We start from the raw sequence: 18,593 nt of genomic DNA, 5'->3' as shown, positions 1-18,593 counted from the left end.
TGTAGCTTGTGACACTTTTGTTTTATTAGTCACCGGGGAACTTTTCAGTAATGAAAATACACAGGGTAATAAACCTTCACATGGCTTCAAAAGGAAAACAAGCAAATCTTCTCTAATCTACTCTTACTATAATTTCCTAAGTGTACACCAAACTCTGGATTTAAAAATCTGAGGTACTATAGAACATTAAGTTGAAGAATAGAAATTAAGAGTACATATTCATGGTTTATATTTCTTATTCTATGGAGTTCGTGAACACATCTAGGTGGAATGCATCTGAGACTAAGGGCTGGTTTTTAATCCTCATAAGAAACCAGCCTTGAAGAATTAACAATTCTCTTCATTGGTATTCTAAACCTCCTAAGATATTTAGGCTTCTGTACATAAAAGTGTTTTTGCTAAATTTACAGTATATATAGATCCTTTCATATTATTTTACTAAGAATGTTTGAACTTTGCATACTTGATACAGTTCCTGGTAGGAATAGCACAGCTCAAATATTAGTTTTTCTGCTTACCTCCTCTAACACGTGGTTTGTCTGGAGAGTTTCTAAAAATTCAGCTATAACCCCAGTTCATGTATTTACTGGTGATTGTTCTTGCTGAGGTAGTAACAGCCCAATCTTGGGCTGTTAAATCCTAGGAAATCTCGTATCATAGTGATTAAAATAGTTGGGGTAAAGTTGTAGCTTATATGCAATACTACTTGGAGGAATTCTTTTACTAGTATTTAATGTGGAAATTGTATAGTTTCATTGATTTAATCATAAATAATGGAAATGGTCTTCAAGAAGTTTTATTTTTCATTTTTTTGCTTATACACTCTGATTCCTATAATACAGTGCTATAAGCTATGCACAGAAAATAAAATGTTTGAAATCCAAGAATAATGGTTCTTACTGCTAAGAGGGAGTAATAGTTATTACTAATGATTTTGATTGGGTTGCATTTTTGTTGCAATGTTTATTCCACTTGCAGTTAGAATATGAATATGTTTTATCACTAATGTGGCTAAATAACCAAACATTTGTGTAAAAAAAAAAAAAAAAGCCAAGATTTCATTGTTTGTTGAATATTTCTTAAGCATCTAGCCCCTAAAGAGACCGCTTCTTACCAAGCCTGTAAACTATGCATGATGGAAATTCTTGTATTTTATTTAGGAATGGCTGTTGGTTTACTCACCACATCTGTGGAATCATAGCTATAAATGTTTGCTTACAAACTCTTTGTGACTTGTAATTTAACTTAATCTCATCTAATATAAATATTAGATTATGATCAGTAACATCTTTCATAGGTATAAACTGCTGTCATTATTGATTTCAGAGTAACTCTGAGTAATCAAATAGGTAAAAGCATGTTTTGAGTAAAATAGCTAGATTTATACTTTACTTGTATACAGACTTAACAACAACCGGTATTGACTGGATTGACAGTTAAAGTATCAGAATGAAAGCAAGGTTTTTTTAATGTTACCTGACTGTCATAAAGATGAAAATGATTTGTATTGGTATGAAATGCTTATCTTTATTCTACTTAGGGTAAGTTTTATTTATACTCTTTGGACTCCCATGAACTTTTGCACACTGCTTTGTGTTTTTGGTTTACCCTAAACTACCATCCTTTTTATCTTTGCTTTTTTTCTTCCTATTCAGAAAAGAGCAAAATGTGAAAAGACACAAGACTCTCAGGTATAGAATGAACTGAGCAATCTGGAGAATGTATTGGACTTTGTCCTCTCTTATTCCCCCCTCCTAGCCCTGCAAGTTGCTAGGTACTTGTGAGGCAATGTACTGGAGAGGGGAGAGCATGGATCCTGGGGTTAAAGGGCCTTTGCCCCCACCCTTACTTGGCCCTCTACCTGCAGGTGACCACTGGCACATTCTCCTGCTTGTCTCAGCTTCAGGTTCTTCACCTCTAAGATGGGGATGATGAAAAGAGTACCTGTCATGCAGAATTGTTGGGAGGATTGATAATTTAGATGTTTATACATGTACTTAGATCAGTGTCTGCTCTTTTCATTTGATATCCAGTACTATGTAAGATAGAAGATGCATGTCTTCTGTATTCTGTATTTCCCATTTCTTTTGTGTGCAGTCTTTGATTCGTACAATAGAAGGAACACGTAGAATGTATATTTGTACATTCATGTCAACACAGTATTTAAAATTGCTACCAAACTCATTTAATTTGGCATAAGACTAACAGATGAAGTCTCTCATTTGCTTGAAGATATTTTACAAAATACCAACTGTTCTATATTTCTTTAGAAAAAGATTATAGTTATTAATATTGATACCTCTGATAATATTTTATTCTTAAATCTTCAGTGATTCCTTTTACTATAGATTCATGACAGCTAATTAGTACTGACTGATTTAGAGGTTTCCTTTCCCATCATATGGAATGATGTAAAGAAATCAGATACAAACTACTGCAATTAGAAAATAAAATATGAACAACTTTCAACAATGTATACAATTGATTCTTTTCTGTTTATAACATTTTAAACTATTTATTCATATGATTCTTTTCCAAAAATTTGCTGTTTTTAAAACTTAATTGTGATATATAAGGAAAAGGTATACCTTGTTTTTATTTTTGTCTGTTTTTGGTTGTTTGATCTGAATGAATCCATTTAGCCATATTCCAGATATGGGGTTGCATTTTCTCAGCAAGTGAATTTGTCACAAATCTGTGCTGAAGAAGGCATTTTCTAATGGTAAGTCACTTCAGCAGAGTGACTTCAGATTGCAAAGTCACATTCAACAGACCTTACTTTATACGATGCAGAGACCTATAGGTGAAGTAAATACTTACACTTCTGGCCAACTTGCCCCCTTTGAAAAGCCCAGTCTGTACTGCCATTCCAATCCATTGTTTTGTTCAGTTCACAACTTGATGTTGGTAGATCAGAAAGTAGGGACAAAGTCTGAATCAAGTCCCATTGCTGATTTCTGTGCTGTCAGATACAAAATTAGTTGGACTTCGCAGATTTGATAATGTTTAATACATATTTACAATTTTAAACCTGTCTTAGGAATCTAACAATGGGATTTTTTTTTTGTTTTTTTCTTGAGACAGAGTCTCACTCTGTCGCCCAGGCTGGAGTGCAGTGGTGCAGTCTCAGCTCACTCACTGCAGCCTCTGCCTACCAGGTTCAAGCAATCCTCCTGCCTCAGCCTCCCAAGTAACTGGGATTACAGGCGCGCCTCACCACGCCCAGCTGATTTTTGTATTTTTAGTAGAGATGGGGTTTCACCATGTTGGCCAGGCTGGTCTCGAATTCCTGACCTCAAATGATCCGCCCGCCTCAGCCTTCAAAGTGCTGAGATTACAGGCGTGAGCTACCATGCCCGGTTGGGAATTTTCTTAGGTTATCTACCAAAGGCAAACATAGAAATAAACTTGCAATTAAAAAAAGGTTTTTGGGGCCGGGGTGCAGTGGCTCACACCTGTAATCCCATCACTTTGGGAGGCCAAGGTGGGCGGATCACCTGAGGTCGGGAGTTCATGACCAGCCTGGCCAACATAGTGAAACCCTGTCTCTACTAAAAATACAAAAATTAGCCAAGCGTGGTGGCGGGCGCCTGTAATTCCAGCTACTTGGGAGACTGAAGCAGGAGATCACTTGAACCTGGGAGGTGGAGGTTGCAGTGAGTTGACGTCGTGCCAGTGCACTCTAGCCTGGGCAACAGAGCGAGACTCTGTCTCAAAAAAAAAAAACACTGGACAGGCGCGGTGGCACACTCCTGTAATCCCAGCACTTTGGGAGGCCAAGGCAGGTGGCAGGTGGATCACCTGAGGGTCAGGAGTTCAAGATCAGCCTGACTAACATGGTGAAACCCCGTTGCTACTAAATACAAAAAAATTAGCCAGGCGTGGTGGCACATGCCTGTAATCTGAGCTGCTTGGGAGGCTGAGACGGGAGAAGAGCTTGTACTTGGGAGGCGGAGGTTGCAGTGAGCCGAGATTGCACCATTGCACTCCAGCCGGGACAACAAGAGCGAAACTCCGTCTAAAAAAAGAAAAAAAGCTCTAGTATGGGTGAATAGTACCTTAAAATCTACTATACCACTTAGTTGTTAGTCTAGTGCAGGTCTCAAATTATCTGGTCTCAAGCCCTTTACATCAAGGGGCAACAAACTACAGTAGATAGGTCAAGTACGTCCCACTACCTATTTCTGTTAATAAGGTTTTATTGGAATATAGCCACACTCATTTGTGTGTGTTGTCTATGGCTATTTTTGCACTACGATTGCAGAACTGAGTTCTAACAGATCAGATGGCCTGCAAAGACCCAAGGTATTTACTATCTGGTCCTTTGTAGAAAGGGGTTTGCCAACTCCTACTTTATACTTAAAAATGAAGAATCACAGAGCTCTTCTATCTGGCTAATGTTGGTAGATCAAATTTCTAAAACTCTAATTTTTACTTGAAAGTATAAATGTAGCACTGGCAATAAATACTGTCAATTTTCCTTGAAATGGCAACATTGCTTGTGAGTTGTCTGTCAATGTTGACTGTATTAATAGATTTTGTAAAAATGTTAATTCAAGAATAAACCCAATGCATTAGCATAAACTTTTTTTTTTTTTTTAAGACGAAGTCTCACTCTTTCACCAGGCTGGAGTGCAGTGGTGCGATCTCAGCTCACTGCAACCTCTGCCTCCCGGGTTCAAGTGATTCTCCTGCCTCAGCCTCCCAAGTAGCTGGGACTATAGATGCACGCCACCACACCTAGCTAATTTTTGTATTTTTAGTAGAGACGGGGCTTCACCATGTTGGCCAGGATGGTCTCGATCTCTTGAACTCATGATCCGCCCGCCTCAGCCTCCCAAAGTGCTGGGACTACAGGCATGAGCCACCGCGCCCGGCCTAGCATAAACAATAAGGAGTAACAGAAACAAAAATTTGAGATGGCATTGTTGCACATTTTTGCAAATCTTGACCAGCTTAATAGAAGACAGTCTCATATCTGCTTTTGTATTCAATGTGTCCTAGTAAGTTTTGGTTAAAGCATATGAAGAAAATCTGGCCTCAGAGGTATGTAGTTGGAAAAGGAAGATTTTAATAGTCTTTTCAGATACTTGTATGTTCTTTGATACTACACACAATCTTGACAAGAGGTGATTTCTTAAGTTGCACTGTGGAATCTAACACCAAATCAACAAACGTTTCATACTGTTACATTATAATTCATTGGTCTATTTTGAACTATGAATGGACTTTGTAACTTCACACACCTGGAAAACTTGGAAAAAACTGACAGAGGTATGATCTTCCATATGTTGACCCTTTTCATTCTACAGTATTAAGATGCCACATTTCATTAATGTCACCATCTCTTCAGAAAAGTTCTTTAGTGAAGTTGTCAAGCTAATGGTAGCAGATACTAGTTTTGTAAAACTTTTTTCATGCTAGAAAGCCCAAATTTTATCACCACCAACAAATATGGTCACTTGTTTCCCTTGAAGTGTCAGGCTAATTTTATTCATTTTTGCAAAAATGTTGAACACAAATCCAAGTTTGAATTACCAGCTTATCAGCTTTTCTTTCAAGTAAAAATGATAATTTCATGAAAGTGTCCAGTTGTTTGGAATACAAATTATCACAAATGCTTTTCCTTGAGACAACTGCCGTACATTGGTATGCAGAAGAGCTTTGTGTAGTATTCCCCACTTTGTCACATGAAATATTGAAAAGATGTGTACTCAAAGGTTAGGATGTACCAGTGTATGAGATTAATCTCTTCAGGTTAATAAATTTTTATTGCGTTGTCAGAGACACTAACTTTTTTTTTGAGATGGAGTCTCCGTTGGCCAGGCTGGAGTGCAATGGTGCAATCTCAGCTCACTGACCTCTGCCTCCCGGGTTCAAGCGATTCTCATGTCTCAGCTTCCCAAGTAGCTGGGATTACAGGCATGTGCCACCACACCTGGCCAATTTTTATATTTTTAGTATGGTTTCACCATGTTGGCTAGGCCGGTCTGGAACTCCTGACCTCAAGTGATCTACTCGCCTCCACCTCCCAAAGTGTTGGGATTACAGATGTAAGCTACTGCACTCAGCCATTTATTTATTCATTCATTTATTTATTTATTTAGAGACAGGATCTTGCTCTGTTGCCCAGGGTGAGTGCAGTGACGCCATATCACAGCTTACTACAGCATCAACCTCCCTGGCTCAAGTGATCCTCCCACCTCAGCCTCCCAGGTAGTGGGGACTACAGGTGCACCACCAAGCCCGAATGTTTTGTTTTTATTTTTTAGAGATGGGGGTCTCACAATTTTGTCCAGGCTGGTCTCTAACACCTGGATGCAAGTGCTCCTCCCACCTTGGCCTCCCAAAGTGCTGATATTACAGGTGTAAGACACTATGCCCGGCCAAAAACCTCTTTTTTGAGACAGGGTTTTGCTCTTGTTGCCCAGGCTGGAGTGCAATGGCGCGATCTTGGCTCACCGCAACCTTGGCCTCCTGGATTCAAGTGATTCTCCTGCCTCAGCCTCCTGAGTAGCTGTGATTATAGGCATGCGCCAGCACACCCGGCTAATTTTGTATCTTTAGTAGAGATGGGGTTTCCCCATATTGGTCAGGCTGGTCTCAACTCCCGACCACAGGTGATCTGGCCGCCTCAGCCTCTCAAAGTGCTGGGACTACAGGGGTGAGCCACTGCGCCCGGCCACACTATAGATTTTTATAGGAAGTTAGTGTAGTGGGAAAAGCACGGAAAACTCGAAAGTCATTTTTTTTTTTAAAGCTTAAATAGAAATTACACTATTGGATATTCTGTCATAATGTTGAAAATGTCAATTTTCTCCAAATTAACCTCTGACTTCAATATAATTACATTTAGTATTACAGCAGGCCTTGGTGGGAGATTGCAAAAACATCCTAAAATATATTCGTGTGGAAATACTGAATTTCAAAGAATTCTAGAAACACTGCTAAGAGGGAATTCAACAAATAAGTTGCACCCTAAGCCATAGTAGTGAATAATAGATGCAGTAACAGGAAGATCAGAATAGATAGCTCAGAATCTAGCTCACCTACTATGGAAATTAGGTACTTGATTTTTTTAAAAGTGGCTTCAAAAATTACTGGGGAAAGGATAGGTAAGCAGGTAGTGCTGACCAAACTACACTTCGGAGAGAAAAGTGGATTTGGCTCTTTACCTCACCCTATACAGAAAAATTGCTTAAGAGTAAAGCATTTTTTACTTTTTTTTTTTTTTTTTTTTTTTTTTTTACATTTTTTACTATAAGCATGAGGGCAATGGGGAGTATCTTGGGACTAGGGAAGTTCGTATTAAGACTTCTTAAAATGCAAACCATAAGGTGAAAAATTTATGGATTTTATCACTTCGTAATCATCATGCGATCAGATCAAGCAAGAACCATCAATGGATGCTAAATCTAGAGAGAATTTTTGACGAAGAGTAAGTACCTGCATAGCCTTAAGGTGCCTCACCACAGTGCATTTTGCAAGAGGAAAACTACCTCTAAGGTGGAGGAACAGCCAATGGAGAGAAAATTACTGTATCCATGTGAAACTTAAGTTGGTAATCAACTCTAGTATGTGTAACAGAACATTCATAATCTTAGGAAATACACATGGAAGTATTTGTAATGTAACTTACTCTCAAAAACAGTTGATAAAAAAATAGGGCAATATTGTAAATGGAGTAAACATGTTAATAGGATTTTGTCATAAAAATTAAGGAAAATTTTTACCAATCTTAAAAAGCTTAGTTGGCTAGGATGAAATATTTGCAACATTTAAACCAGAAATTATCTAGAATACAAGAAACTCCTGGAAATCAACCAGAGTAGCCCAGTGGAAAGGTGGGCAAGGATTGAACAGGGAATTTACAGAAGGGTAAACCAGATAGAATGGCTAATCATTTTGTATAGATTGAGAACAATGCCAAGAGAGGAAAAACAAATAGAATGATAGCTTTTATGCAGTGTCATTTATATACAATTAAAATACATGCGTATCTTCAAAACAGTATTTCAAAATTGCAGCTGCAAAGATATCAGAGGAGGTGTTTATAATTAGGGAGAGGAATGGAAAGTAAAAGGACCCCAAAAATAGAATAAAAGTAGAGACGGATGCTACACACACATGTCCATGAGCTCAAGAGTTGGATGAATTGAACTCACCAAAGGTCCCTAAGATAAGGGAGGAGAAAGTGACAGCTCCCACGCTCTTAATTTGGCTTAATCTCAATGTGTTCGAGTTTTCATTACAGCTCAGGGTACCAGCCCCAACCTGCTCACTTTCCTACTCATTTATGTTTAAACTTCCTGGCTTTCTCACCACACTCGAACCCTACTCCCGGCACACCTTTGGGCGTGTCAGGAACACGTTCATCACAAACATTTTTTGTGCCACAAAGGGACTTTCCCAGCTTTGGCCAAGAGTACAGGTGCCCATTCCTGAGAGTTTCAGCTTCACATTAAAAAAAAAAAATGAGATATAATTAAGGGACCATAAAATTCACCCGCTTAAAATGTACAATTCAATAGTTTTTAGTATACTTAGTTGTGCACTCATCATAATCCTAGAATATTTTCATCCAAAAAAGAAAACCTGTACCCATTATTCAGCTTCATTTTTAATCGTGTACATCTCCCCCCAGGAGTGGTAATAAAACTTTCAGGCTGGTCACCTTCCAACGAGAAAAAACATGCAGCCTGGGGCTCCATGGGAACGGGTTATCACTTGGCAGGCCTGGGTAAACAAAAGGCTTGAGCCGGCCCTGCCAAGATGTCTTTTTCAATGTTTTTGAAAAGATAATAAATGTGCATGGCAGTGGTAAAAGTGCCTACTTAGGAGGCAACACGTTTAGCAGTTTCTTGTGTGTCTTCTCGGAGAGATCCTCCTCAGAGGTTTTTTGTTTTATTTTGCTTTTGAGACAAGGTCTCTGTCGCCCAGGCTGGAGTGCAGTGGCGTGATCACTGCAGTCTCGACCTCCCGGGCTCAAGCGATCCTCCCGCCTCAGCCTCCCAAGTAGCTGGGACCACAGATGAGTCGCCATGCCCAGCTAATTTTTAAAATTTTTTTGTAGAGACGGGGGTCTCGAACTCCTCAGCTCAATCAATCCGCCCGCGTCAGCCTCCCGAAGTGTTGGGATTACAGGCGTGAGCCACCACACCCGGCATCGCAGAGGTTTCAGTCAGCATTATTTACGCCTCAGGAGAAGAGGAACCAAATTGGCTGCGGAGTGGGGTGTCGTTGAAAGGCCTAGGTCGGCTTACGGCGCGTGCCGCTGCCTCTTAGTTGAAGATCGACCCCAATAGCTTGCTGCTGTCCCTCTCTGGGTGACCGCACGCTGAGGGTGGGGCGTCACTAAACACTGATTACCCGTGCGCCTCGAAAACTGGAACCTAACTATGCATGGAGGGCGGGTCCTCTGGCGTCTGCACAGATGTCACTGGCCCAACTGGCACCCACCTGGGGGCCTAGCCAGAAATTGTTCCCAAGGCTGCATTGCTGAGTTTGCATGCAGACACCCAGTGAGTGTAAACGTGTGCGTGCTGAGTGAGCACGTGTGTGCGCGTTATGTGCTCTGTGTTCACACATTGAGTGAGGATGTGTGTGCACGGTGTCTGAGAAACTGCACCCTACATCTACACACGCTTTGAGTGTGTATCTGCCACTGTGAGAAGGTGCATTTACGCTGGGTGTGCACGTTGTGTGTGCGTGTTGCATGTAAGCATCGTATGAAGAACTGTGTGCGAACGCACGCCTTGTGTGTGTGCACTGTGTACAGCAGCGTGTAAGGACGCGTGCACGCCCGTACGCGCTGTGTGAGGACTGTTGTGCACATTGCATGCACACGCTACGAGCGCGCGCCGCGTGAGAACCGGTGCACCTATCGCACGTGCACGCCCTGCGCGCGCCGTGCGTGAGAACCGGTGCGCCTATCGCACGTGCACGCCCTGCGTGCGCTGTGCGTGGAAGCGGTGCGCCTATCGCACGTGCACGCCTTGCGTGCGCTGTGCGTGGTAACCGGTGCGCTTATCGCACGTGCACGCCCTGCGCGCGTGCTGCGTGAGGACGCGTGCGCATGCGGACGCGCGCGGGTTCGGTGCGGCGCGGCGGGCTTGGCAGTGCGCCTGTGCGGCCGGCGCATCCCGATGGAGCGCGGCGGCGGTGGCTTCGGGACGGGATCCCGGCCTGAGGGGACTGCGCGGGGAACCTCTCTCCCAGGGAAGATCGCAGAACCGGGCGCGGTGCGGACCTCTCAGCCCAACTACCGGCCTCAAGGTATTATCCCCAGAATGTGGCGGGCGCCCGAGGGCTTCGGGTTCCTGTGGGGGGGCGGGCCCGGCGGCCCAGGGCAAAGGTCCTCGAGCGTGGGGGGAAGGGGCGCGGCGCAGAGCTGAGATAAACGCCCTTTCCCTGGCCCAGGATCGTCCGGACGTGCATCCAAGGGCCGCACCCCTCTCTGTGCGAGTGGCGGGGTTCTTTCTTGGGGCGACCTGGGTGAGTGGGTACACATGGGTGGCTTAGGGTGGGCGGCAGGTGTGTTTGGGATGGAGGTGCCTGAGGGGGTGCTGCGGGTCCAGTCCCTGTCCTCGAGGAGCAGCCGGCATGGGGGTCGTTAGGATAAACCGAGCGGGGTTCTGGGGTTGCCCCGGCCTCCGCGAGCGCCCTCTCTGCGTTCTGGGAAACGCGCGCGAGCGCCGCTGCAGCTCGCGGCGAAGGTGGCCCAGCTTCGCGCCTCTTGGCGTTTCCAGGGGGCAAAATCGGCGTGTCACCCATTGGCAGAGGCAGATTCGCCCGGGCGGCCAGGCGTCTGCCCCGGACCGGGTGCTCCTCCCGCCTGGATGCGCTCCCTGTCTTGGGAACGCTGCTCAGGTGGCCCGGCCGCGGCCCTCAATCGAGGCAGCGGGGCAAACAAGGCTCTCAGCCCTCGAGGCTGCCGATGCTGGGAGCCATGGAGGGCTCGTCCCTGGCTGCCCAGAAGCCAGCGAGGCAGCGGGGGAGACTGTGAGGACATTTGGCAGGATTTTAGATAAGCAGGTCTGATGCTAACGTTCTGTAAAGTGGTTGCAGGTAGTGCGGGGGTGTAAGCAGCATGGAAACCGATTTCATGCTGTTTTTCCTGACAACAACTTTTTTATTTTTAGTTAATAAGGCAGGCATTTTTAAAACATTTTTTATTGCAGTCTAATATGCATTTAAAAAACCACACAAAACTATAATTCGATGAATTATCACATAGTGAAGATGGGAGTATTTTATATACGATGGGCCAAGAAAAGGAAAGAAATCAAGAGAAATGTTCTTAAAACATGCTTTTTCACTGGGGTTGGGGGGGCGAGGGGTATTTTCTGATTGGGCGTTCAGTTGCATCATTCATAGGAGGAGGAGATAGCTTAAATCATTTCCAGTTTGTATTTTTCATTATGCTTTTTTAAAGGCAGAATTCATTAACTGTCACAGGATAACGTTATAACTACCTTTGAAATGTGTGCTTTTGTTTTTATCCTTTTTGCTTGAAACACTCAAGCTGCATCTGCTAGGGAAGAACCTGGAAACTACCCACCAGAACGACCCTCCCTGGCAGAGGCGACCTTGTATAATAAAACATTGAAAAGGAGAGGTTGTTTCAGTTTGCATTTTTATTTGGTTGAGAGCTTAAATAATAGTTTGTTTCGATGTTTTGTTGTACTCATGAGAGATGGGGAGGGGCGGTACGATTGGGTTTTCAGTGTATCTTGGATTTTATTTGAAGGAACTTAAGGGGGGTTGTTTTTTTTTTTTTATGGAAACAAAATTGGGGAAGGGGAGGAGGTACTTTTGCGGGGGAGATTCTTAAGTTCTGTTTGGAAACTATTGTAGAATCATTTAATGCACTCTTCTGATATTAAGATTAGCTTAAGGATATCTTCCTTCATTTGAAATTGGAAATATAGAAAAATATGTGTGAAGGTTTAAAATGTGAAATAAGCACCTATGTGCATTAAGGTTGGTATGGTAAAATTGGAATGTTTAATTTAGGTGCCAGGTGATACCACCATTTGTTGTTTGGGGGAGTTAGCAAGGCCAGGTACTTAAGTAAAGTCTCCTTAGAAAAATGATGATTTTGAGGTTTTATAATTATCTGTCCTGGATACTGATCATTCTTGTTTACCCAGGCCCTTAGCATTTGGGACCCATTCCTAATGAGACTTAACCTGCTTTTCTAGAGAGTCAACCATTATTCCTAAGCTTGGGCTGGGTGCTGTGAAGGCTGCAAAATACAGAAAGACCTGAGATGTTTAGGCTGTCCAACAATTTTGTGTTGCACACTTAGGGGATATGAGTTGGCAAGTGGTTTTCCTGGGAGCTGTGTAAAAGACAGAAAGGAAATACCGCTGGTGGTTTCCTCTAGCAACAGGTTCTTCCGATATTGAAATCCTGTGCATGTTCCCATTACCCCCTAGTGATGCCTTCTTTCTTTCCTTTTAATTACCTCTGAATAGAAATTACCAGATCTACTGTTCATTTTAGTGCTTGTCTGATACACATAGTATAACAAATGAGCCAGTGCTTGTTTCAATCTGCTTAACAACCTTTAACCAGCAGATAGAATCACCAGATCTCAACCATAACATCGGACAGCATCACTGTCACACAGACCCTGTGTCCCCCTCAGACTGAAGTACTCCCTTCTCCCATTTTTCCATCAGGAATTCACTTCCTCTAGGTTCTCTCAGTCAGAATTAATGAACTTCCTCCTATCTGTGCCTGCAGTACCTCCAGCCAAGCACTCTTCCTCTGCCTGTATTATATTAACCTTCATGCTCCTCTAGGCAGATGGTCATTGAGTGTCTACTGTATGCCGGACTCTGCTGGCCATTGCTGTTACTAAAGCTGAGTAGACTGAGGTCGGGACTGCCTGGGTGTGAATGTCAGCACTCTCTCTTACTGTGTAATTTTGGGGAAGTTATTTGACATCTGTGAGCTTCAGTTTTCTCCTGTTTAAAATGGGCTTTAGAAGCAGTTGTCAAGTATATCACACTTGCTGGATGCAGTGGCTCACACCTGTAATCCCAGCATTTTGGGAGGCTGAGGCAGAAGGATCGATTGAGCGTAGGAGTTTGAGAGCAGCCTGGGCAACAAAGTGAGACCCTATCTCTAGAAAAAAAACAAAAAGAGTTGGGTGTAGTGGCACATGCCTGTAGTCCCAGCTACTCAGGAGACTGAACTGGGAGGATCGCTTGAGCCCTGGAGGTTGAGGCTGCAGTGAGCCATGATGGCCACTACACACCAGCCTGGGCGAAAGAGTGAGACTCTGTTTGACACACACACACACACACACACACACAAATAAGGGGGCTGGGGTTGCTGAAGAACAACACTGGGAGACAGAGTACTGTCTTGAGGATGAAGGAATTCATGTCTGTAAAGCAGGCCTGACACACAAGTGCTCAAGCTGATGCATTTCCTCTATTAGATCATTAGCTTGAGAGCAAGGCCTGGGTCCAGATTATAGGCACCTCTCTCAGTGCTGCCTGGTGCAGAAGGTGACTGTGTCGTCATCCTACCCTTCCTTAGGGATTTGTGCACAGTAGGTCTGTGACCATTGTTTCCCAATCGCATCATGCTGGGAGCAGATACACTGGGTTGAGTGCTCATAAATCACTGATGAGTTGGATTACAGAAATGTGTTGGTGGAGAAGTTTGAGATAATAGAACTGTAAAGCATGTTTCCTGAGGCCCATTGAGTTTTCCAGTGCATTCTACAGATAAATACTGTTATTTAAAATATTTTTTTATTTTTTATTTTAATAGCTTTTGGGGTACAAGTGGTTTTAGGTTACATGGATGAATTGTATAGTGGTGAAATCTCAGTTTATTGTGTCCCAGTCACCTGAGTAGTATACATTATTTACTGAATTAAACTCCTTTGCCCCTTGTTCCCTAGGAAGGAGGGAATTGCTTTGCAGTAAGATGGCATTTCCTCATGTCCTTCCATCTGCATATCTTCATCCCCTGCCCTGGAGCATGAGAATATAGAGGTACAAACTGGAAGTTCAGGATAACCTCCCTTGGGTTCACAGTAGGGTGGGCGGCCAGACACAGTGGCTTATGCCTATAATCATAGCACTTTGATCGATCTTTCTTTCTTTCCTTCTTTCCTTCCTTCTTTCTTTCTTTCTTTCTTTCTTTCTTTCTTTCTTTCTTTCTTTCTTTCATTCTTTCTCTTTCCTCTTTCCTTTCTTTCTTTTCTTTTCTTTTTAGATGAAGTCTCACTCTGTTGTCCATGCTGGAGTGCAGTGACACAATCTTAGCTCACTGCAACTTCTGCACCACCATGCCCAGGATCCCAGCACTTTGGGAGGCCGAGGCAGGTGGATCACTTGAGGTCAGGAGTTTGAGACCAGTCTGGCTAACATGGTGAAACCCTATCTCTACTAAAAATGCGAACATTAGCCGGGCCTGGTGGCGCATGCTTGTAATCCTAGCTACTTGGGAGGCTGAGGCATAGGATCGCTTGAACCCAGGAAGCGGAGGTTGCAGTGAGCTGACCTCGCGCCACTGTACTCCAGCCTGGGTGACAGAGCGAGACTCCGTCTCAAAAGAAAAACAAAATAGGGTGGGGTCTGGAGATAGAGAGTAGGTGGTTATTGGAGACTGCGAAGGGTACTGGGGGGTGGGAAGGAGGTAGGAATGGTTAATGGGTATAAAAAAATAGAATGAATTAATAAGGCCTGGTATTTGATAGCACAACAGGGTAATTATAGTCAATAATAATTTAATTGTTCATTTAAAAATAACTAGTAGTATGACTGGATTGTTTGTAACACAAAGGATAAATGCTTGAGGGGGATGGCTAACCTGTTTTGCATGATATGATTATTTCATATTGCATGCCTGTACCAAAACATCTCATGTACCCCAGAAATATATGCACCTACTACCTACTATGTAGCCACACAAATTAAAAATTGTAAAATAAAAAAAAAAGTAGAGAGGGCCCGAGTAGCAAAGGCATTGGGTCCCCAAGAAATCGGAGTTCTTCATCCTTTTTCAAAGTTGTGTTTAAAACCATTCTTGAATGCTTTAATCCTAAAACTGTTCAGATTGCTGGGCGTGGTGGCTCACGCCTGTAATCCCAGCACCTTGGGAGGCCAAAGTGGGTGGATCACGAGGTCAGGAGTTCAAGACCAGGCCGGCCAAGATGGTGAAACCCTGTCTGTACTAAAAATACAAAAATTAGCCAGGTATGGTGGCAGGCACCTGTAATCCCAGCTACTCAGGAGGCTGAGGCAGGGAATTGCTTGAACCCGGGAGGCGGAGGTTGCAGTGAGCGGAGATTGAGCCACTGCACTCCAGCCCGGGCGACAGAGTGAGACTCCGATCTTAAAAAAAAATGTTCAGATCAAGAAGAACAAGAGAACAAGTTGAGTTTGTGCCTCTAGAGTCTCTTTGGTAGTAGGAAGGACCACAAACTTCCTACAAAGTTGTATTTGGTTTGTGGCTCCTGGCTTTTTTTTACTGATGGCAGCATAGGACTTAGACTTAGCAGGACCTTCAGGACAAACTGCTGAAGGTCTTTGTGATTTCTTTTCTGATATCCTAGCCATGGTGACATAGCTGCTCAAAGTCTGTCATTTCTAACCCTGCTTCCTCTCCAACATGAAAGGATGTTTTCCTCTCAGGTGCCCCATCTTCTGCAGTGGCTAGTGTTTTAAAAGAACACTTTGTCTTCTTGTAATTACATTGATTGCCTTACAAAACAGGATTCACAAGGTTGATTTGGGCAGGCGAGAGATGGAGATTTCTGGGGGCTGTTGGTAAATATCCTGGTGGGTCTTGTTGAGAGGATGTAATGAGATATATTGGCTGGTGATACAATGATACTGCCTGGTTTTAGGGGGCTGTTCATGTGCTAAGTTGGCTCAGGCGGCAGTTCCAAGATTTGAAAACTTCCCATGGCCCTGCCCTCCGGTTCCTTTTGAAAGGAATTTCACCAGAAGAAGGAAGAGGGGGTAGTAGAGGGCAGCCGCCCTTAGGGAGGGAGTGTCTACTGTCCACCTCACATCTGAGTCGGCCACATTTAAATATGGAGTTTACCGTCTTGGCATCTGAGGCTCTGGGTCTGACTAGGCCTTGGGATCCCGCCTCGTCTGCCTCTGAGGTCAGTCTGAATGCAAGCCCCCATCTGCTTTTCTGTTGGGAAGCATTTGTTTTCCTCTTGCCTAGGAACTTTTTCTGTTTTTAAAAGCCTTGTGACTAGCAGAGTTTGGGTTGTCATTTAAGCGAAAGGAAAACAGGTATGAGTGAGCCACATGCATGCAAAGCGTCTGAGGCAACAGCAGTCATGCCAAATGCCTGAGATCCTTGGAATGACAGGGTCTGTCCCCAGGGCTCCTAGCTTCTGACCAGTGCTGGGTTCGTTCACCACCTAAAAAGACTTGGTTTTTCCTCTCATTGCCAAATAGGTTGGTGCCTTGTAGCCCCCAGGCAACCCTTTGGAATGTTCCTTGCTCCTTTGTCATCTCACCCTCTTCATCCCTCCCACCCTCTGTGTTTCTGTAGTAACAGCTTTATGGCTGGTCGTGGTGGTTCACACCTGTAATCCTAGCACTTCAGGAGGCTGAGGCCCACAGATCGCTTGCACTCAGGAGTTCAAGACCAGCCTGGGCAACATGGCAAAACCCTGTCTCCACAAAAAATATGAAAAATTAGCTGGGCGTGATGGCACGTACCTGTAGTCCCAGCTACTTTAGGGGCTGAGGCGGGAAGATTGCTTGAGCCCATGAGGTCGAGGGTGCAGTGAACTGAGATTGCGCCACTGCACTCCAGCCTGGGTGACAAAATGAGAGCCTGACTCAAAAATAAAAATAAACAGCTTTATCATCTGTATAAAATTCATATGCCATATATTCCACCCATTTAAAATGCACAATTCGATGGTTTTTAGTATATTCACAGAGTTCTGCAGCCATCACCACAATCAATTTTAGAACATGTTCACCACCCCACAAAGAATCCCCATACTCATTAACATTCTTCATTCCTCCTGGCCTCACAACCACCCATCTGTCTATATAGAGACCACGAGACTTCTGCCGGGACAGTCTTCCGCTTTTGGTGCAGACACGCGTTGCAATTGCCTAGAAGTCTTAGGGTGGGTCTTCATGCATTAGAGGTTTAGAAACCAGTATTCTGCATACTCTGTCCTTCAGGTCTAAGACGCGCTTTTACCCTGAAGCCTTGCCTTTTCACCTCCTGTACATTGCCACTCCACAGGGCCTGCAAAGCGCTCAGAACCTGAATGTAATGTACACAGCAGTCTGCAGTTATATACTGCACATGTTCATTTTAGCTTCCCAGACAGTAATGGCCGCTAATTGTTGAGCACTTACGTGCCAAGTATCAGTATAAGCACTTACACATTATTTTACTTTCATCCTCGCAATCACTTTATATTCTTTTTGTCATTTCAGAGATGTTTCAGTTATCTATTATTGTGTAACAAACCACTCCAAAACTTATTTCTCATAGTTCTGGGGGTTGCCTGGGCTTACTGGAGAAGTTCTGCTGCTCCATTTGGGGTCACCTGGAGTCCCTCATGCTGGTACAGTCTGCTGGTCTGCTGGGAGCTCAGTTGGACTTGAAATGTCCAAGATGGTCTCTCATTGTCCAGGTACCTAATCACAGGGAGTCTGTCCTGGACTTTCTAACAGCGTGGCTGCTGTGCTTTGAATGAGGAAGCAGAAGTTGCCAGTTCTCTTAAGGCCTGCACGTAGAAGTCCCAGAATGTCATTTTTGCTGCGTTCAGTGGTCAAAGCAAGTCCCAAGGCCAGCCTAGATTCAAGGGGAGAGGAAATAGACTCCACCTGTTGATGTGAGGGCAGCATGCACCTACTGGGAAATGAGAAATTGTTAGTGGCCCTTTTGGAGAATATCTACTGTAATAGGTAAGTATAGTTGTTCCTTGGTATCCATGGGGGATTTGTTCCAGCACCTCTCAAGAACACCAAAAATCAAGGATGCCCAAGTCCCTGATATAAAATGGTATAGTATTTGCGTGTAACCTATGCACATCCTCCCTTATACTTTTTTTTTTTTTTTTTTGAGACAGAGTCTCACTTTGTCACCCAGGCTGGAGTACAGTGTCACGATCTCAGCTCACTGCAGCCTTGACCTCCCAGGTTCAAGCAATCCTCCCACCTCAGCCCCTCCAAGGAGCTGGGACTATAGGCATATACCTCTATGTCTGACTCATTTTTGTTTTTGTTTTGGTTTTTTTGAGACAGAGTCTTGCTCTGTCACCCAGGCTGGAGTGCAGTGGTGCAATCTCTGCTCTCTGCAACCTCGCTTCCTGGGTTCAAGTGATTCTCCTGCCTCATCCTCCCAAGTAGCTGGGACTACAGGCACGCACTAGCATGCTCGGCTAATTTTTTGTATTTTTAGTAGAGATCGGGTTTCACCACGTTGGCCAGGCTGATCTTGAACTCCTGAAATCAAGTGATCTGCCCACCTCAGCCTCCCAAAGTGCTGGGATTACAGGCGTGAACCACTGTGCCCCTCCCTCCCTTACACTTTAAATCATCTCTGGGTTACTGATAATAAATGTAAATGCT

General features: G+C 43.8%; 1 protein-coding gene across 9 annotated transcripts in view; it reads left to right on the top strand.

Annotated features, from left to right (window-relative positions):
• Positions 1-10,046: 10,046 nt before the first annotated feature.
• Positions 10,047-18,593, top strand: part of MAP7D2 (MAP7 domain containing 2) — a 111,422-nt gene continuing 102,875 nt past the window's right edge. For 5 of the 9 annotated variants that reach the window (XM_055376746.2, XM_055376745.2, XM_019019692.4 and 2 more), the window contains exon 1: positions 10,047-10,275. In XM_055376746.2, the coding sequence (XP_055232721.1) occupies positions 10,146-10,275 (130 nt within the window). In that variant the 5' untranslated portion in view covers positions 10,047-10,145. The remainder of the gene's footprint in view (positions 10,276-18,593) is intronic. The other 4 variants (XM_019019691.4, XM_019019690.4, XM_019019688.4 and 1 more) reach the window with 3 other exon arrangements.

This window comes from Gorilla gorilla, chromosome X, assembly GCF_029281585.2.
Source record: "Gorilla gorilla gorilla isolate KB3781 chromosome X, NHGRI_mGorGor1-v2.1_pri, whole genome shotgun sequence".
In the NCBI taxonomy this organism is placed as follows: domain Eukaryota; kingdom Metazoa; phylum Chordata; class Mammalia; order Primates; family Hominidae; genus Gorilla; species Gorilla gorilla.
The sequence above is the reverse complement of the archived record's forward strand: the minus strand, read 5'-3'. Positions and strand labels throughout refer to the sequence as shown.